This window comes from Bubalus kerabau, chromosome 16 (genome assembly GCF_029407905.1).
Source record: "Bubalus kerabau isolate K-KA32 ecotype Philippines breed swamp buffalo chromosome 16, PCC_UOA_SB_1v2, whole genome shotgun sequence".
NCBI classification, from domain to species: Eukaryota; Metazoa; Chordata; class Mammalia; order Artiodactyla; family Bovidae; genus Bubalus; species Bubalus kerabau.
Genome location: NC_073639.1, coordinates 67,844,528 through 67,864,923, shown reverse-complemented (window position 1 = coordinate 67,864,923; position 20,396 = coordinate 67,844,528). Strand labels below are relative to the sequence as shown.

Genomic DNA, 20,396 nt, shown 5'->3' with positions numbered 1-20,396 from the left:
ACTTTTTTTGGGGGGACCATGCCTCACAGCAGGTGGGATCTTAGTTCCCTGATCAGTAATAGAATACGTGACCCCCTGCAGAGTCTTAGCCACTGGACCGGCCAGGGAAGTCTCTGAAGTACAACTTTTTTATAATTATAAAAAGCACAGGCATAGGTTACACTTTAAATCTAATTCCTTGCATTATGCCACTTAGGTCAAGATACTGCACTCTGAAATTTCAGCACTTTTGGGTGTTTATTTTCAGTCTTCATTTACTATCAGATTTTTCTCTGCCGATGGTGGTTCTCAGTTGCTCAGTCATGTCCAGCTCTTTGTAGCCCCAGGGACTGTAGCCCATTGGGCACCTCTGTCCATAGGATTCTCCTGGCAAGAACACTGGAGTGGGTTGCCACTTCCTACTCTAGGGGATCTTCCTGAGCCAGGGATGGAAGCCATGTTTCTTGCATATCCTTCACTGGCAGGCGGATTCTTTATCACTAGTGCCCCCTGGGAAGCCCTTTCTCTACCGAGGATCTTGCTTAATTTTCTCCCAGAAGCCTTGTGTCTTGATAATATCTGTTTATATGCATTTATTAAGTAACCATCTCTTCCCCCACTGCTATTTTAATAATTTATCTACCTGCTAATATAAACCTCTGATGAGTAGTGTCCTCCTTCCCAAACTGACATCCACTTAGATCCTCAGAATGTGATTCTTATCAGAAATAGGGTCTTGGCGATGTTGTCAAGGTAAAGATTGAGATGAAATCACACTGAAGTGGGGCTTCCCTGCTGGCTCAGAGGTTAAAGCGTCTGCCTGGAATGCGGGAGACCCAGGTTCGATCCCAGGGTCGGGAAGATCCCCTGGAGAAGGAAATGGCAACCCACTCCAGTACTCTTGCCTGGAGAATCCCATGGAGGGAGGAGCCTGGTAGGCTACAGTCCATGGGGTCACAAAGAGTCGGACACGACTGAGCGACTTCACTTTCACTTTCACAGTCCAATGAGAGTGTTCTTTTAACAGAGAGAGACTCACAGAGGGACACAGGGGAGGCCATATGAGGACAGAGGCAGAGACTGGAGTGACGCTTCTAGGAGACTCCAGTGTGAAGTCTCCTCTGAGTGGTTGGCATGCCCAGAAGAGCAAAGCAGATCTCTAAGGGAGCTTGTGGAAGGTGTGTGTGTGTGCACACTCAGTTACTCAGTTGTGTCCTACTCTTTGTAGCCCCAGGGACTGTAGCCCACCAGGCTCCTCTGCCCATGGGATTTCCCAGGCAAGAAAAGTGGAGTGGGTTGCCATTTCCTCCTCCAGGGGATCTTCCTGACCTGGGAGCTTTCTGAATGTGCCTGTCCTCTCCCCAGGTATAAGTCTTTGTGCCCAGACACCTGGCCGCACTGGCACGGGCCTCCAGAAGAGGGCGTAGAACGGCTGATCAAGTACATTGGCTACAAACCTGAGGAGTACAAGTTAGGGAGGTGAGTCCCGGAAATCGCTGTCACAGTGTTTTACGCATCAGTTCGTCTCCATCTTGAGCCTGAAGGTTCATCCTTCAGGAGTTCATGTAGATTTATAAGCAGATATTTTCGTCCACTCAATTTAAATGCAGTTTTGTAAAGAAAACGCTCTCCTGTGTGTCTCCTCCACTCTCAACACTTCACTCACACTCAGAACCCTTCTAGCTGGGTGTCCTGCAATGAAACTCACGTCTGTCAGCTCCCTGGAAGGGGTGTCAGGTCCCACAGGTGGGGGGCTCAGTCTCCCAAGACTGTCCTCCCCTCAGAAGCCAGTCACAAGAGCTGTTTGTCACCTGAGTTTCTGACCAATGAGCTATACACTGGAGGTTCTCATGACCCCTGTCTTGGGTTTGATTCATTATTCTAGAGCAGTTCAAAGAATCAAGAAAAATAGAGGGTTAGTCAAAAAGTTCATTAGGATTCTTCCGTAACTTCTTATGGAAAACCCTGAATGTTTCACCAACCCAATATTTTACTCACTGGATTACCAGTTTATTAAAAATTTATATAACTCAGGAACAAGGGTAGCAGAGATGCACAGGGCAAGGTATGTGGGAGGGGGGAGGAAGCTCTTCCATGTGTCCCCAGAAGATCTCCAAATTGCATTCTTTGGGGGGTTTTATGGAGGCTTCATTACATAGACATGATTGATAAAATCATTGGCCAAGGGTCATTCATTCCACCTCCAGCCCCTCGCCCCTCCAAAGCAGTGGGGCTGTAACTTCCTACTCTCTAATTTCAAGACTGGTTTCCCTGGTGACCAGTTCCCATCCTTAGGTTACTGAGGGGCTTTCCAAATATCACTTGTTAGGTGATGGTGTGGTTGAAAGGGGTTCGTTATGAATAACAAATGATACCCAGGGAAAAGGAGGTCGGGGGATAAAATAGGAGTGTGGGATCAGCATATAAAACTATATTTAAAATCGATAAACAGCAAGGTCCTACTGTACAGCAGAGGGAACTATATTCAACATCCTGCAATAAACCATAATGGAAAGAAATTTTTAAAAAGACACCCATTTCACCTGTATCGCTTGGAAGCTATTTCAGGAGCAAAAACCAAGAGCATTAACAAAAGAGGCCCCTGTTGCTCTAATCACTTGGGAAATCACACAAGTTTGGGGAGCTGAGACACTGCAATGAGACAAAGACCAGACAGATCTCTTTTATAATAAAACTCAGTATCGCAAACTCTAAATGGCAAGAAAGAAAGGCTACATCGCTGCCTACCGGAGATTAAGTATAAAGGAGCCCTGGGTTCTTAACCTGCATCGGGAGCTGGGATGAACTTTGTGTCAACTGGAGGACGGGAGCCACGTGAGCCCCTCACCTCCATGTGCCTGGATTCCTTCCTTTCTCAACTGTGGGCCCGACTTCTCAGGGGGTAGTAGGGCCTCTGTGATGTGAAAGCCCCTCCAGCTCCCCAGAAGGTGGCGTTCTGGAATTCGGGGTATCTGTAGAGCTGGCATTGTCGGCGAGCAGAAGGACTCTCATACATGTTGAAGGCTTGAGGCAGAACTCAATGGGGCCAACCAGGATGATTTTCATCTGCTCTGTTGGTCATTCTGCTGCTGCTAAGTCGCTTCAGTCGTGTCCGACTCTGCGTGACCCCATAGACGGCAGCCCACCAGGCTCCCCCGTCCCTGGGATTCTCCAGGCAAGAACACTGGAGTGGGTTGCCGTTTCCTTCTCCAATGCATGAAAGTGAAAAGTGAAAGTGAAGTCGCTCAGTCGCGTCCGACTCTTAGCGACCCCATGGACTGCAGCCTACCAGGCTCCTCCGTCCGTGGGATTTTCCAGGCAAGAGTACTGGAGTGGGGTGCCATCGCCTTCTCCAGTTGGTCATTCTGGTCAGCATTAATTTGATTGCATAGGACAGGGCCTGGGCATGAAGAGGCTCCATTCTTAGGCCGCAGAGATTGCAGCCTTAGGGATCTCTGCCTTTGAATCTGCCAATGGGCTTTCCCTGCCAACGTGTATATCCCATCCTTTACTCTTGTGTTCTGGGCCCTGCTCCAAGAGGCAGTGGCCTTTCCAAACCGGATTTCTGAGGGGAATTGGGTGTAGCACATCCGAAGGGAGGTGGGTCGTGGGGGTCAGAGGTTGTATCTGCCCCCATCCATAACCTCTGATGAGAAAGTGGGTTCCTGTGACACCACGCGGTGCTGCCCCCCAGTGGCTGCCTTGGGAAGTTTCCCTTGAAGTGGTGGGGCTGGGGGAGGGGGTGGGCTGACAATATGAGATCAGTGAGTGGCTCACTGGTAAAGAATCCACCGCCAAGCCAGAGACGTGGGTTCGATCCCTGGGTCGGGAAGATCCCCTGGAGAAGAAAATAACAACCCACTCCAGTGTTCTTGCCTGAAGAATCCCATGGACAGAGGACCCTGGTGGGCTACAGTCCATGGGGTCGCAATAAAGAGTCGGACACAACTTGGCAACAATACACACACACATTTCTAATTTATCTTTGCCGCTTGGTGGGATCTTCTCTTAAACTTGGACCCGTATTCTGTGTCATCACCTTTTAAAGCTCAGGGAAGTCACTTGGGGTTTGGATGGTGAATTAGTTTCCTAGGGCTGCATTACAAATTAACTGTAGGCTGGCTGGCTTAAAACAAGGGAAATTTATTGTCTCACAGTTCTGGAGGATGGAAGGCCAAAACCCAGGTGTCAGCAGGGTATGTTCCCTCCGCAGTCTCGCTGGGAGGCTCCTCCCATGCCACTTTCAGCTGCCTTCTCCCTGTGTCCCTCTGTGTGTCTTTCTCTAAGAACACTCTCATTGGATTTAGGGTCCACCCTAATTCAGTGTGGTTTTTTTCCTCAATCTTTACCTTGATGACATCTCCAAAGACCCTATTTCTGATAAGAATCACATTCTGAGGATCTAAATGGATGTGAATTTAGAGGAGGGGATACTATTCAACCCACTACAGACAGTGATGACCACTGAATAATGAAATGATTTTTTTTTTCATTTCTAGAACCAAAATATTCATTCGCTTCCCCAAAACTCTGTTTGCTACTGAAGATGCCTTTGAATTTAGTAAACATCAATTAGGTATGGTTTTTTCCTCTGCCTTGATTTTTTTAAATTTATTTATAATGTTTGGCTGTGCTGGGTCTTCATTGCTGCATGTGGGCTTTCTCTAGTTGCGGCGAGTGGGGGCTCCTCCTCGTTGCGGTACTCGGACTTCTCACTGTGGTAACTTTTGTTGTGGAGGGCATGGGCTCCAGGGTGTTTGGGCTTCACTAGTTGCATAGGAGCTTAGCTGCCCCGTGGCACGTGGAATCTTCCCTGACCAGGGATTGAACCTGTGTCCCCTGCATTGGCAGGTGGATTCTTAACCACTGGACCACCAGGGAAGTCCCTGCCCTGATTTTAATAGGGTCCTTCCTGTCACATCCCAAGGCTTCTTCGGTCACCTCTACCCTGCATGCCCCCAGGCATCAGCCACTGCTGATACCTGCTTCTGAAGGTCACAACTGCTAAGATGCCCAATTGAAAGCCGCTTCACCAAAAGCTTTGTTTTCTTTTAAGCTGCGAGAATCCAAGCCACGTACAAACGCTGCCTAGAAAGGAGAGCATACATGAGAAAAAGACAAGCAGGTAAGAGCTGGACAGGACCTCTCCAGTTTCCCATGGCCCACCATGTCATCCACAATGAACACCCAGGACTGATTTCCTTTAGGACTGACTGGTTTGATCTCCTTGCAGTCCAAGGGACTCTCAAGAGTCTTCTCCAGCACCACAGTTCAAAAGCATCAATTCTTCGGTGCTCGGTCTTTTTTATGGTCTGACTCTCATATCTGTACATGACTACTAGAAAAACCGTATCTCTGACTATATGGACCTTTGTTGGCCAAGTAACGTCTCTGCTTTTTAATATGCTGTCTAGGTTGAGTAGAGATTATAACACTGCAGCCTCTACTTGTTTTGTGGACATGTTTTATTTGATCCACAACATATATGTGTGTTTAAAGAACAATTTTCTTTTAAGGTTATTAACACCATGACTGTTCTTGGAGCCCCTGTGCTCTGTCCCTCCCAAATCACTTCTCAGCATCACCCCCTCCCTCCACACACACCACTCTTCTGAACTTTGCATTATTATTTCCTTGTTTTTCTTTACAATTTTATCATCTCTGTCACTTGTGGGACTGTTTTGAACTCCATAAAATTATACCATTTCTGGTTTTTTTTGCAACATTATTGTTGCAATAAAACTTTATTTACAAATGGGGCAGTTGGTCCAGGGGGCCACAGTTTGCTGACCCCTGGTGCTCTACCAGCGTACCACAATTTAGCTGTTCTATTGATAGACATTTGGGTTGCTTCCAGTTGTTTGTTTTTGTAACAGTGTTGCCATGAGGAACACAAGCAAAGCACTTTGAGTTTCATAATTAACTGGAAAAAAATCTGAAAAGCTTTTAAAAATTGGGACGCGAGCCAGAAGTCTAATTTTTGTATGTCCCGATTTTTAACGTAGATGACTAAAATTATACATGGGCTAGAGACAGGGCAAATGCAGGGGCGAGACCAACCTGTGCCACCGAGGGCCACTCTGCTCCCTCAGAAAGGCCTGGGGAACCCGGCCCCCAGCACGATTGCAGGCCTTCCCTTTACACGCCCCAGCTCCCTCAGCTCCTCTGTCCCCCTGGTTCAGGGGTCCCTCTAGGTAGAGACTGGAGACTCTCACCCCACTTTCCATCTCGGGGGCTGGCGGAGTGCTGCAGTGGCATCCAGGTGTTTGTGGAGGGGGTGTGTCATTCTTGAAGAGGCTCTTGTATTTAAGGGATTGCGCTCACCTTCTAATGCCAGCGGTGACCTCTTTCAGCCATTACACTCGAAGCCCACTGGCGTGGAGCCCTGGCTCGGAAGGAGGCCAAGAGGAGGAAGTGGGCGGTGCAGACTGTAAGAAAGTAAGTTCTCCATCAGCTTTGGTAAGGCAGGGAGGTTTCTGAGTGCTGCCGCCCTACTGCAGAGAGTGGTCGTGGACTTGGCTGAGATTTTTGGCTTTGGGCAGAAAACCTGTCTTTCCTGCAGGATGTCAGCCCTGAGGACTTCCATTCCATCTCCTTTCTCTGAGTACCCTCACTGGACGGTGATCACAGCTCACAACGTTTGACGTTTCTCTTAGCCTAGTTCTCAAGTCACAAAGTCAAATAAATGCCTTCTGAAGCCAGGCTGGTGCAGCAGGTCTCATGAGCTGGGATGAATAAGAACGGTAGGGTGGGTACCGAGGCCAAAAGAAACCCTCGGTGCACCTCAGAGGGGCGGTCATCACCCCGCTTCAGCCCACGGCTCTCAGGCCAGTCTGGCCAGACCTTTGGCTTTCTTTCAAGGAAAGCTGGAAATCTGGCTTTCACGCAATACCTCCCACTTGTTGCTTTTGGCAACAGATTCAGGTTACTCAAAACAAAACCAAAACATGGTGTGGGTGAAATAGAACATGTCTCTGGGGGCAGGTTTGACCCCCGTGGCCCTATGTGGTGAGCAAATTTAATCTCTCATCATTTTGGCTGATGCTGAATCAAACCAGTGTGGGAGAGAACTCAGTGAAGAAACAGGAAGTGAGGAAAGAGGCAACTAACAACACTCTCTCCCGTGTAGGTTCATAAAGGGGTTCATCAATCGCAACAAGCCCCTCTGTCCTGACAACGAGGAGTTCATCGTGTTCGTGCGTAAGAATTACATCTTGAACCTTCGGCATCACATCCCGAAGAATGTCTTGGACAAGAGCTGGCTGAGGCCTCCTGGCATCTTGGAAACTGTAAGGTCCATTCCAGAACACATGTGGCAGATGGCGTGGGTGGAGCTTAGTGAAAGTTGCTCAGTCATGTCCGACTCTTTGAGACCCCATGGACTGTACAGTCCATGAAATTCTCCAGGCCAGAACACTGGAGCGGGTAGCCATGCCCTTCTCCAGGGGATCTTCCCGACTTAGGGATCGAACTCAGGTCTCCCGCATTGCATGCAGATTCTTTACCAGCTGAGCCTCTAGGGAAGACTGTTGCTTTGTGCTGCCTCACCAGATAAAGCATTTCCCCGTGAGGGCGATGCCTGAGAAACTGAACTCAGAATCTGTCATATTCTCTCTCGAAGTATGACACCAGAGGAGCTCTGTTTACACACAGCACTTCTGAATGGCTTCTGTCCTTATTGGAACCTTTCACATGGGTTCAGGGACGGTTGCCTAGAATAGTGTTTCTCAGAAGATGCTCCGGGGACCCTGTGTGTCTGGAGTGCAGAGTGGGGGCGATTGTAAGATTCCTGGGCCCCCTCCCACCGGGGCCCCTGAGTTGGCGTCTCTTGGAACATCCTAGCCAGCAATCCAGGGGACTCAAAACTCATGCAAGGTTAAAAACCACCAGTTTAGCCATAAGACAGTTTAGCGGAGACTGGAAGATGAGCAGCTCTCTTTGATCAGGAAATATTAACGCTGTGCTTCTACATCACACTGAATTCAGCCCTACTTTCAAAGCTTCTGTTTTTGTGGCTGAAGCCTAAAAGTGGGGGCAGGTGAGGGAGGCAGGTGGAAAACAGCGTGTTCCCCACACAGGCATCTGATCTTCTCAGGAAGATGTGCACCAGGAACCTGGTCCGGAAGTACTGCCGTGGGATCACTGCCGAGAGGAGAGCCCTGGTAGGCACACAGCATGCGGGCAGGTGGCAGGACCAGAGAGGGGTGGGTGGAGCCCTGCGAGGGCCATTGGTCCTCATTCATGTCTCACCTGTAAGCCGAGGGTCACATAAGGCTCATGCCTCATACATGCCTTGAGGATAAGATGCATGTGGGCCACTTAGCACAGAGCCCTCCTGAACTGGCAAGTGGCATAAGCACCACCACTCTCTTGCTAGCACTGTTACCATGGAAACACCATCACTCTCTTGCTAGCACTGTTACCATGGAAACACCATCCAGACAGCCCCCTCTCTGGAGGTGTGGTTTTATGTTCATCTGCCAGTCAGCACATTTTTTTTTTCTATAAAGAACTAGAGGGCAGTATTCTAGGCTTTGTGGGCCACACCATTTCTGTTGAAATTACTGTGCCACGGCAGCACGCAAGCTGCCAGAGACAACCTGTAAGTAAAGGGCACAGCCATGCTCCAAAATATACACCACTCACAGCACTTGACTGGATTTGGCCCGCAGGCTGTAGTGTGTCACCTCTGACTTAGAAGAAGTGCTCTCTGAAACAGTGAACATTCTACTTCCAAGAAGTCAGTGCAAGTAGAGACAAGCCCAAGCGTCAACCGCAGTCTCTAAGCAGTAGAATGTTTGGAGCTTTGGCCCAAGCCAGATGTGTTTGACTTCTGCATGCTCTGACTCCTCAGCAGAGGTGTGGCAAGGCTCACCAGGGAGCCTGACTTGTTCAGGAAAGTCAGTGCTAACATGGTCCTCTTTGGATCCCCAAAGCCTCATGGCTACCGTTCTGTACTTTTAACTCTACCAGATGCAGGAAAAGGTGGTCACGAGTGAAATATTCGAGGGAAAGAAAGAAGGCTATGCAGAAAGCCTAAATCAACCCTTTGCCAACAGCCGAATAGGTAAGTCCCTTTTTCCATCTACATGCTCATGTGCCCTATTTGAAAAAAAAAAAAAAGTCAAAGGAAGATGTTTGACACCTAGCATTTCCTGACAGCTATCTCCCAGCTTGAGGTCTAGGTCACAGGGGGACGTAAAACCAGTCGATGCCTCTGGCTTCTGCCCAGGGCTGGTACCCAGTGATGACTCTCTGTGTTCTGGTTGCCTCCTTAGATGAAGGAGACATTAATCCCAAAGTGCTTCAACTCCTCAGCAGCGAGAAAATCCAGGTAGGGAGCTGTGTGTCCTTGCCTGAGACGGGACTTCCCCACAGGGTCTGAGAATAGGGTGTCTCCTACACAAAGCGGGGCTGGAAGCAGTATCCGAAAGCAGGGGTGCATGTGTGTGGCCCCAGCTCTCAGCTGTGCTGCTCCAGATGCTGAGATGATGGGGACCCATAATCTTTGGTACCTGTTGCTGTTCTTACGGTCCTTATCTGTCACCCCACTGTGTCTGATGTCCTGTGAAGCTGACTGGAATGCGGCCATGCACGTAATCATTAAACATCCTGTTAGAAGCAGTGTGGCAGGGGTGCCCGGGAACCCATGTGGGCTTCGTAACTGAGCTGTGCGACCCCCGGGCAGGTGACTTACGGTCTCGGTGCCTTCGTGTTTCTGTGAATGGGGAGGACGGAGGGGTTGGGGGGTGTGAGGGGCACAGGCACGCAGCAGCCAGTGACCGTGGCGGCTCGGGGGCTACTGGGTCACTTGGTCTCCTGGGCACCAGAGACCTGTGACTGCGTTAGACTGCTCTCCAGCGCCCGCAGAGTGTCTTCATCTCTGCTGAGTTTTCAGAGCAGCCTGGTGAGGCCAATGCCAGGGCCTTGAATTCCTCAGGTCAGCACCATAGGCAGAGCCAGGAATCACATCTATCTCACAGAGAGCCAGGGTTCAGAGAAAACCCATCTGTGCACCATCTGAGTGCCTGAAGCCATGATGCTCGAGTCCGAGGAACAGGGAACTCGGTAGTCTGCCCCTCCCCCATGATTCGAGCATCCCTCGCAGTGACGGTCACCTCCTTGCAGTACGGCGTCCCGGTCATTAAATACGACAGGAAAGGCTTCAAGATGCGGCAGCGGCAGCTCATCCTCACTCAGAAAGCAGCCTATGTGGTGGAACTTGCCAAAATCAAGCAGAAAATAGAGTACCCCGCCCTCAAAGGTAAGAAGCAGGCGATCTTAAGCTGACTCACTGGGTGGACTCAGCTCCCAGGAGCACCAGCAAGGAAGCAGCTCCTTCATTGAAAGACCAAGTGAGGGACCTCCCTGGTGGTCCAGTGGCTAAGACTCTGCACTCCTAATGCAGAGGGCCCAGAGGGCCCAGGTTTCCTGTTCAGGAGGTCCTGGTCAGGGAACCAGATTCCCACATGTCATAACTAAGACCCAGCACTACCAAATAAGTATTTTAAAAATGACCTAAGTGAAGGGTGCCCACAAAACCTAGGGCAGCCCCAGGCCTGGCCTGTGCCTCTGATTCTGGCATAAAGGCCCATGGCATCTCACTCCAGCATCCAGGTAGGATGCCAGTCACCCGTGACAGCTTCTTATTCCAAGCACAGATGCCGACTGCTGGAGTATGTGCCTGCCACCCCATAAAGCCCAGACAGGAGGGAAAAAGCGTGGGGTTGGGAGCCCCCAAGTGGGCCTCTTTTCTTTGTATTCACATCAACTTGTCCAGTTCCTGGCCCCTGACTTTGCATCTGTCCTAAGGTGTCTCCACCAGCAGCCTCAGCGACGGGATCTTAGTCATTCATGTTTTGCAAGCAGACATCAAGCAAAAGGTAACTGCGGGCCACGGGGCTGTTAACAGGGAGAAACACTGCAGATATCTTTAGCTGCCCCCAGTGAAACCTCAGTGGTATTTTTCCTTGAAGCCACTATGGCTGAAGGGCTTCCCAGGTGGTGCTAGTGGTAAAGAACCTAACCACCAAGGCAGGAGACTTAGAGAGATGCGGGTTCGATCCCTGGGTCAGGAAGATCCTGTGGAGGAGGAAATGGCAAGCCACTCCAGGATTCTTGCCTGGTGAATCCCCATGGACAGAAGAGCCTGGCGGGCTATAGTCCATAGACTCCAAAGAGTCGGACAGGGCTGAGTGACCGAGCACGTGCCGCTGAAATGGCTGTGTCCTCTCCTCTCTGCCGCAGGGGGATGTGATCTTACAGTGCGAACACATATTTGAAGCGGTTACTAAGCTCGCCACGCTGGTTAAGAAGGAGAACCTCGTAAATGTTGTTCAGGGAAGGTAGGTGGTTGCATCTGGACTCAGTAAGTCCCTCAGTGTTAAATGTCTATTATCTCATTATTGACTGGGGGAATTTTACAGAAACTAACATCTGTGGCTAGTGATTTTTATTTTGGTCGGCCAAAAATATAATTGTTAATTCACTAACTATTGAATATAACACTATTATATTCGATAGTTACACCTGACACCTGTCAAGTCTTCCTCAGCACTGCTTCATTTTCACTTTCCAGATCAGAACCAATCACTCAGGTTTTTTGTCTTTTTGTTGGTCTAACATGAACACCATCTGAAAAGAACTATCATCTTCTAAGACACTAGTATCTATGTTGCTTGGGCAATCAGAGAAAGTATCTGCGTAAGATTCACCAAAACATCCTTCTCCATTCAGAATTTCACGATGTGTCATTTTTGAAAACTTTACAGTAATAAACTTGGCATTTGTGATACACACAAGGTTGGAACAAAAATCTGATGGGGCAAAATGTGAATGATAATGACAACCTTAAGTTGTATAATGAACCTTTGATCAATTTTAAGCCCTAACAACTAGGTACGGTGATGTTAATTGCATCACTCTCTAAAAATGTATTGATACAACTCCAGTCAATAACATTCGGGTAACAAAAGACATATTAATACGTCTCTGGTCAATAATGTATTAACAGATCAAGGAAGATGCAAATGTTAATTGATTCACCCATGCCTGCCCCTCCCTGAAAAGGAAGCACTGCCTACCTGCAACAACTTTCTTCCCTCCTCAGCTCCTAGGACAAGGGCTCCAGAGAAATAAAGTCAGTGATCACTCGTTTTCCTAAGGGAACCAACAGGGTCTTACCACCTAGTTTTCCAAAGAGGTGCTTATGGTCTTAAGGGAAGCTGTCACCAGGTGAAAGGGGTACCCCTGGGCCAGAGCAGGTGACAGCCACGCCCCTGCTGTTGATACCTGCGGAAGAGCTGTGCTAAATTGAATTGAGAGTCACTACAAGAATGCATGACCGTTTTCCTAACTGCTGAAATGGTTTTCTTCTGATCACTCAAATATACAATTAAAGTCTGTAATGAAACAGGAATTTGATCTTGAAACTAGTAAGCGTCACAAGTGAATTTCTTTTGCAGAACCAAAGGTGGGGGAGAAAAATAATGGAGCACGTTGGTAATTTTTCACTTTGTGTATTAATATTTTAAGTTTACAGTTTTGTATTAGTCCTGGAAAAGAAGGCACAATAGTTTTTGACACCGGACCAGAGGAACAAATCTATAAAGATAAAAACGGACAGTTAACAGTGGTGAGTGGCTGGGTCTGGGGGAGGGAGGCGTAAGCTGTTTTAAATGAGACTACAGGTTAAAATCCTCCTAATTTCAGTCCTCCTTGGGCTTCTTTGATGGCTCAGACAGTAAAGAATCTACTTACAATGCAGCAGACCTGGGTTCAGTCCCTGGGTTGGGAAGATCCCCTGGAGAAGGGAACAGGAACCCACTCCAGGATTCTTGCCTGGGAAATCCCATGGACAGAGGAGCTTGGTGGGCTACAGTCCATGGGGTCACAGAGAGTCAGACATGACTGAGTGACTAACACTTTCACAGACTGACCGGAATCACCATCTAGTTTGTTTCTTCCTCTGTCCGAATCCACACTGAACAAGTCAGGAATGGGTACTGGAGGGACAGATGTAAACACTGAATGAAAAAGGACACAGTTTACGCACCACATTTAGTTGTCAGTGGACCAGAAGCTGACAGTCCATTCTTCTCAGTATTAAATATCCAAGCCCCACTCTTTACTGGGTGGCGAAGGCCTGATGCCTTACCACGTGGTTCTCAAGCGAGTCTCCATGTGGGAAACTCCCGGCGAGCTTTGAAAACTACCCAGTGTTCGTGTCTCCCCCGAGACACCATGATGCTACTGGCGAGGGTGAGGCCTGGGCTCTGGAATGGGAGGAGGCTCCTGGGACCAAGGAGCAGTGGTTTGGGAAACAGGTCCATGTTAAAAAAATCAAGCCTAGTGCTCCTCCCTAGCAAGTCTGATCCAACTTGGCTGGGAAATGACAACTATTCCACCCCAAGGGGTTTGAATCTTTAAGATTATGTTGTATAATATGTACCAAGAATTCACAGTTTGCTATAACCCAATTTGAAAATGGTCTAACGATAGGGAGCATCTCATACACATTTAACGATGAAATGTATTCTGTCAACAGGGACAAAATATTTAAGCGTGATTTTTAACGTAACGGATCAGGTGACTTTTCGGTTTACATGCTGTCTTAAAGCCTTCGCCCCATATTCCTCCCTGGCTGGCTCAGGTTGAAGCTAGCAGGCTCAGGGAGCCCATTTCTAGATGTGGCTCGGCTCATGGTGGGGGTCGGGCTGTGGGGATGGTACGGGTGGCAGGGCTGGCTGCTCACAGCTTGGCCGCGTCCGCCTTGGCCACGTGGGCAGCTGGCGCGCTAACGGCATCCTTCCAGGGAGGCGAGACCTCAGCCCCGTGTGCACCCCTTGCCAGGTGTCGGTCTGCCCGAAGTCCTGATGGAAGATGGCGTTTGACCTTGCCCATCGCCATTGTTGCTGCCACTGAGGAGAATGCCCAGGAAGCTCAAATCTGGGCCTGTGAGCAACACCTTCAAGCAAAGGTTCCAGCAGTTCTGGGAAAAGGATCACCCTTGAGGGATGGGAAAGGCATCTTACGCCAACCCCTCTGTGGCACTAAAAGTGCCTTCTAGGGAGCCAACCTCAAATCGCCCAAAGGGGTGCTTTTAAACGTCCCCAGTAGGACCTGTGCTTGATGGGCACTTGAGTATGTCATTACAGGGGGGGCGACAGGGTCTGTCAGGCTGCCCCTGAGGCAGAATGAAATATGTGGTCTGAGCGCCTATGGCTGCAAAATGTGAATTCTGTTTTCAGTAAGTGGAACTCAGGAAAATCCCCAATACTTCATGGCTTTAGGCTCCGCGGGGGTGAGGTGAAGCTCTCCCCACCCCAAACCTGCGCTCAGGGCGAGAGCCGCTGACCGACCGTCCGCGTTTCCATCAGTCCTGAAGCCTCTCCACCCGAGACTTCCTGCCAGTGTTGGGAGTTCAAACACTCCAAAAAATGACTCTGCTTTTCCCACCCTGAGCAACCTGGAGGTGGGATCTCTGCTCTGAACCGCACCTCAGTGCAGTGGCCGGACTGTGCTGGGCGTTTCTGAAAAGATCCACAAAAACAAGATTTAAGTAGAAGCATTACATATAACTTTTATTTTACATACGTCCACAGAGGCTGGTACAACATACAGTGACTGCTTCTGAAGCTCATAGTGTACTTTTTCCCGTGGCACAAAGACAGAAAGGTTAGTGACACACACGTGTTACGGTGACTCTGGGTAGTAGGGAGCACACATTCCAGACGGAGGGCTGGGGTACCTGCACGGCGACCACCCCGCTAAATCACTGCAGGGGGGCGGCTGTGAGGCCTGGCCAGGAATTGTCATGGGCAGAGGCCCCCCAGTCACCGCAATCAATGACTTTTTGGAAAGAAAACCTGATTATGAGGGACCCAAAGCCATATTGGTTTTTCCCACTGTAAGTTATTACAGTGTAATAAAAACTACACTCTAACAAATCTTAGGGCCAGTGATTTGCTTGGATGGTTCTTAAATACAGGTATTGACTTTTGCTGACCCTTCGTGCTCATGTAAGAAATCAGTTCCTTGAAGAATGTGTCTGATAACAGAGCCTTGGACCAGCCAACGCTTCGTCATCATCAGCTCACGGCTATAGGCAGCTAACAGTATCACTCTCTATGGAATGCTTTCATGAACTTGTTCATATCCCAGGGAAGCAGAGAGTCCAGATTCCAAGTGCAAAGTTGGAGGAGATGTGAAAACAGAGATGGCCAGAAACATTATTAAGTCATAAGGTGTAGAAGCCCCCGACAGCTCAGACTGATCCACAAATTCACTCTTCACATAAACATTTAACAACAAAAGAGAACTTATGTGATGGCTTTTCCATTCCTACAGAAAACATCAGAACTGACATTCACTTTACCGTTCTAGAAAAGGACAACCCCAACAGCAGGGTTGGTGTTTAAAACTTCCACAGTAGAAAATATTTACAAACCATATTTAATTAAGCCCCCTCCCTCCCATCCTCAGCACTTAATAAAATCCAGGTGGCCTATATACGAAAGTTGCCCGTGCAACAGTTTAAAAAGCATCTACCCCGTATGTGATTTTTAGGTTCGATCATGATTGTTTGCAAGTTTTTCTGTAGGCTTTGCTGCTGGATACAAAATAAAGGCATACAACTGTCCCAAGTAGGGCCGGATGTACAAAGTCTAAGCAGTAAAAACCATTTCAAAATATAAACTCGTTTTTTTGGGAATACACTGTCAAAGGCTGCCCGTATTAATACCTTTGGTATAAAACAGTCACTTGAATAGCCAACAAAACCCATCCAGACCATACACACACCTTCACCTTCCTGGAACTACTCTACCAGCCTAGTCTCAGCCAGCCACATTCATCACAACTCCCTCTAGGCCGACACGGGCATGGAGAGGCGGGGAGGTAGGTCACCGAGAACGTCCGCCCCCCACGAGCGCCGTGCGGGCAGCAGGGCTCCAGCGTGGGCCCCCCGGGCCCCCCAGGCACACATCCTCATCCAGTCACACACGTCCCTTAAACAAACACGAACACGGACACCGACCGGACCCCAGAAACCTGCACAACCGCTCGGTCTGCTCACTGACAGCCCCGTCACACTGTGTAAGACTCCGAGGCGAGACCCGGAGGGCATCTCAGGTGACAGCCATCCTGAGGCCACTGTAGTCAGCACTGGTCCTGCCTGGACGCCAGGGCAGAGTCTGGGGCCAGATTTCCTTTCTTCTAAGCAAAGGGGAGGGCATCTGCTTGGGGCAGCAAGCCCCGCTTAACAGGGCAGAAGGCCGGGGAGGAAGGAATGGAGCCCACCTGGCAGTGGTCTGTATGCTGTGCCAGTGAGCAGGCCAGGTGGCCGGCCTGGAATGGAGTGGGTCCCCAAGGCGGGGGGGTTTGGGGGGGGTGGCGGGGGCATTGCCCACAGCCAGACCACAGATCGCCTGAAGGGGCAACAGGTCTACCCTTCGGCAGAGCTGGGCAGCCAGGGCCACACTGGGAACCGCAGCAGAGAGGCATGAACCTCCAGGGCACACCTCCCGCTGCCAGGAGCTGTGGGTTTCCACCCACAAGCTTGGAGCGGTGCCCATGGCCGGATGGGCAGCTCACAAAGCCCTGGAGCCTGTGCCAGGCCCCACGCACAGGAGCGGGGCCAGGGCGCTGGGCTGCAGGGTGGGGAAATGTGGGGACTCCGCTGGTGACCACCAACCACAGGGCCCCACTCCCAGCTGGCAAACTGAACCCTGGAGGGAAGGCCCCCGAGATCAGAGAGGCAGTCAACACCCACCAAAATAAATACTGCACAGGCGTTTCTCACATGCACGTCCACCCATTCACCCACCCCCTCCTCTGGAAGCAGGGAAAGCCTGGCTCCAGCGCTGCTCGGATTCTCTGGGAAACAGAGACCGTGGACCCGGCTTGTTCACCAGCTGGGGTGCATTCACCTGGGTAAAGACATCAATTCACCTTGTCGAGAAATACTAAAATCGTTTGGTTTATAGGGAAGTCTCTTCAGACTCTGGGGGAAGTGGCAGGCTGGGAGCCAGTGGGGGTGCTCGGTGCACAGCAGCGGGGGGGGCGGGTGGCAGGTGGGGGGCGGCAGGGGCCCCCACTTGCTCACTGGTGGAGGTGGGCCCGGTCGTCCGGGCGCTTGATGTGGATCCGCCGCACTCGCTCGATCCGCTCCCGTTCCCGCTCCTCGTCCTCGTCCAGGTGGTGGGAGCGCCCGGCAGCCCCGCCTGTGGCCTCCAGGAGTGCGTTGTCAGGTCCCCGGCCATCCTGGGCCTCGTACAGCAAAATGTTCAGGGTCTCCTCGTAGATCCGGGCTTCGGGGAACTCCACCTACGGCCCCCCGAAACGCAAGGCAGAAAGTTAGCATCTCACAGCTCCCCCACCGCCCACCTCTGCTGCTGCTGCTGCTGAGGACTTGAGAGCAGCACCGTCTGGCCCCAGCAGGCCCCCAACAATCTGCAAGACAGTCACGATCATGTCCCAGGTGGTGACTGTTTTCAATGGGCAACACCCACACACGGCGCTGGATTCACAGAAGACAAAGCGGATGCAGTGCAATGCGTCTCTCTGCCCCTCGTTGCCTTTCCTTGGACACTGGCATTCCTCCCAACATGGTGCTTCTAACAAACAGGGCTGCATCCTTGCACATCTGTCATTCCACACCTTAAGGCAGCATTCTGTCCAAACAGGGGCCACCAGCAGGGGGCCCTCATGAAACAGACAATTACAATCCCTCCCCGCTCAGTAAAGCACCACGTCTGTTCACCGCCCTTCGGGGTCAGGCGCCACGAATAAGAGGCAGGTCCCAGGCACCTGTCTCAGGCAATAGAATGAATCAGTGCGAGTTGGCAAAGCACTTGAGATGCTGCACCAAGGAAGATGGCAATGATGCAGAAACCCAATTGGGACATCAGTACAGTGACCTGGGGCAACAGAATCTGAGTGTTGGTGCCAAAGCTCAGCTTCTGGAGATGTGGGCTGAAAGGAGGAGGAGGAAACAGTCCCTCTGAAGGGGTGGCCATCCCAACACCACCCCCCTGGAGACAGGAGCCTGACGGGACAGGACGCAGAGTGAAGGAAGCCGGGAAGGGGGTCCTGGCCTCCATCCTGGCTCCACCACGAACCAGCTGCCCAAACAAGAGCTCAGGCTCACTCCAGAGCCCATCCAAGAATCTATACACAGTTGGGATCTGACCATGAGGTCTCTCAGGACCTCTCCTGCCCCTTAAACTCCAAAAACATAAAGTAACTATTTTAAAGTTAAATCAATATGATGACTAGACTTTGAATATTCAAGGGAAGATTCAATTCACATACAGACACACAAAAAAACAAACTAGGAGCACTTTCCCGGTATTCCAGTAGTTAAGAAAATGCAGCAGACTCAGGTTCGATCCCTGGCCTGGGAACTAAGATCGCACATGCCGCAAAGCAACTAGGCCCAAGGGCTGGCACTATGGCACCCACTCACTTCAGAGCCCACACACCACAGAGTGTCTAAGCGCCACAACAAAAGATCCCAAGAGCTACAACTAAGACCATGACACAATGGGGAGTCTAGTTACTGGAATTCACAGCCCTAAGGACAAGTTCACGGGAGAAAAGAACCACGTGACTTCCCAATGCTGGACAAACTGTTAGTCCTCAGCTGTGTCTGACTCTCTGTGACTCCATGGACTGGAGCTCCTCTGTCCACGGGATTTCCCAGGCAAGAATACTGCCCAGGCAAGAATACTGGAGTGGGCTGCCACTCCCTTCTCCAGGGGATCTTTCTGACGCAGGGATTCAACCCGGGTCTCCTGCATTGCAGGCGGATCATTTACAGTCTTAGCCACCAGAGACACCCCAAGTGAACAATTCTGGTCCCCCCCACTATCTCTGGAGAGAAAAAAAGAACCTCAGTGCTCTTCCCTTCCTGGCTACCTTAAAGCAATATGTATCTTTTAGGATATGCTATGCTATGCTAAGTCACTTCAGTCGTGTCTGACTCTGTGTGACCCCATAGACGGCAGCCCACCAGGCTCCCCCGTCCCTGAGATTCTCCAGGCAAGAACACTGGAGTGGGTTGCCATTTTCTTCTCCGATGCATGAAAGTGAAAAGTGAAAGTGAAATTGCTCAGTTGTGTCCGACTCTTAGCGACCCCATGGACTGCAGCATACCAGGCTCCTCCGTCCGTGGGATTTTCCAGGCAAGAGTACTGGAGTGGGGTGCCATTGCCTTCTCCGTTCTTTTAGGATATGTTCTACATAAATGAATAAAATCTTTTCAGAAGCGAAAAAAAAATTTTTTTTAATTTCTGGTTTTTACTTGGTGGTCTGATTTTCTCTCATTTGCGTTTTGCTTCTTGAGGCTGCTCCAGGAGCACACAGAGCTGTGGGCTTCTCGGGCTGCAGTGAGGATGACCTGAACAGGTGACCCACAGACCTGTGTGAGGGTGATAGGGAGTGACCTACTGCATGCGGCCCTGGTCATCAGACTTCCCTTAGGTTGAAAAGGAGATGACAGAGTGTATGGTATGGTTAAAAAGCAAAACGGGCAATCAAGACAGCGGAGGAGTAGGATGTGACGCTCACCTCCTCCCACAAATACATCAAAAATATCAAAAACTGATGTGCCATGATTCTCGGAGAATGTCTACTGAATGCTGGCAAAAGAGCCCAAACTGCTCAAAGGGCAAGAAAATCTCCACAGACTGGGTATGAAAAAAGAAAAAAAAAGCAAGAAACAAATCAGGATGGGACCTATGCCCCTGGGAGGGAGCTGTGAAAGAGGAAACGCTCCTGCACCCTGGGAAGCCCCCCACCCTGGGAGATCTGCCAGGACAGGCGAGCCTGGGAGGAGAACATGGCGGCCAGGGGATGGAAGGTGGCACAGACGGCCAGCGGGCTCGGGCCGGGCGCTGGAACCTGGGCTTCGGAGATCAGAACCAGAGAGAGGTTGGGGGATGGCTGTGTAGGGACAGACAGCGGAGGGTGGGGGGCTGGAATCCAGTGCAACCGTGGCTGGGAGTGTTCCCAGTGGAAATCTGGGCCACCCTAGAGACCAGTGACCTTACCAGGGTGCACGTGGGGAGGGGCGGGACCCAGACTGCAGCCTTCTTCCCTGTGTGCACACTCGCAGAGGGAGGACACTGCCTGCATGGGCTCCAGGGGCTGGTCACAGGCCACAAGCTCCCTCCCCAACCCCAGGAGTGGTCATGCGGGCCCCCTCTGCTGCCCGCCCAAACTCCAGGCCAGATGCCTCTGCCCCCATCACATGGTGCAGGGGTGCTCGAGCCGCCTGCTGCCACTGAGAACCCCAGAACAGGGCACCAGCCGCCGCATCTGCACACCACCTGTCAAGCGGCGAACCACCAGCACGTGCCAGGGAAAAGGCGACCGGCATCCATACTAAAAACAGCCCTGCACCTAATCCATCAAAC

At 50.6% G+C, this 20,396-nt stretch overlaps 2 protein-coding genes across 7 annotated transcripts in view; one reads left to right on the top strand and one right to left on the bottom strand.

Moving 5' to 3' along the window:
* Positions 1-13,124, top strand: part of MYO1H (myosin IH) — a 93,418-nt gene extending 80,294 nt beyond the window's left edge. The window contains exons 23-34 of the mRNA XM_055550170.1: positions 1,345-1,458; positions 4,479-4,555; positions 5,036-5,104; positions 6,333-6,417; positions 7,109-7,268; positions 8,058-8,141; positions 8,953-9,046; positions 9,258-9,313; positions 10,108-10,243; positions 10,792-10,862; positions 11,227-11,324; positions 12,514-13,124. Coding sequence (XP_055406145.1) covers positions 1,345-1,458; positions 4,479-4,555; positions 5,036-5,104; positions 6,333-6,417; positions 7,109-7,268; positions 8,058-8,141; positions 8,953-9,046; positions 9,258-9,313; positions 10,108-10,243; positions 10,792-10,862; positions 11,227-11,324; positions 12,514-12,646 — 1,177 coding nt within the window. The 3' untranslated portion in view covers positions 12,647-13,124. The remainder of the gene's footprint in view (positions 1-1,344; positions 1,459-4,478; positions 4,556-5,035; positions 5,105-6,332; positions 6,418-7,108; positions 7,269-8,057; positions 8,142-8,952; positions 9,047-9,257; positions 9,314-10,107; positions 10,244-10,791; positions 10,863-11,226; positions 11,325-12,513) is intronic.
* Positions 13,125-14,534: 1,410 nt separating this feature from the next.
* KCTD10 (potassium channel tetramerization domain containing 10) overlaps positions 14,535-20,396 on the bottom strand; it is a 42,397-nt gene continuing 36,535 nt past the window's right edge. For all 6 annotated transcript variants that reach the window (XM_055550711.1, XM_055550707.1, XM_055550708.1 and 3 more), the window contains one exon: positions 14,535-17,304. In XM_055550711.1, coding sequence (XP_055406686.1) covers positions 17,080-17,304 — 225 coding nt within the window. In that variant the 3' untranslated portion in view covers positions 14,535-17,079. The remainder of the gene's footprint in view (positions 17,305-20,396) is intronic.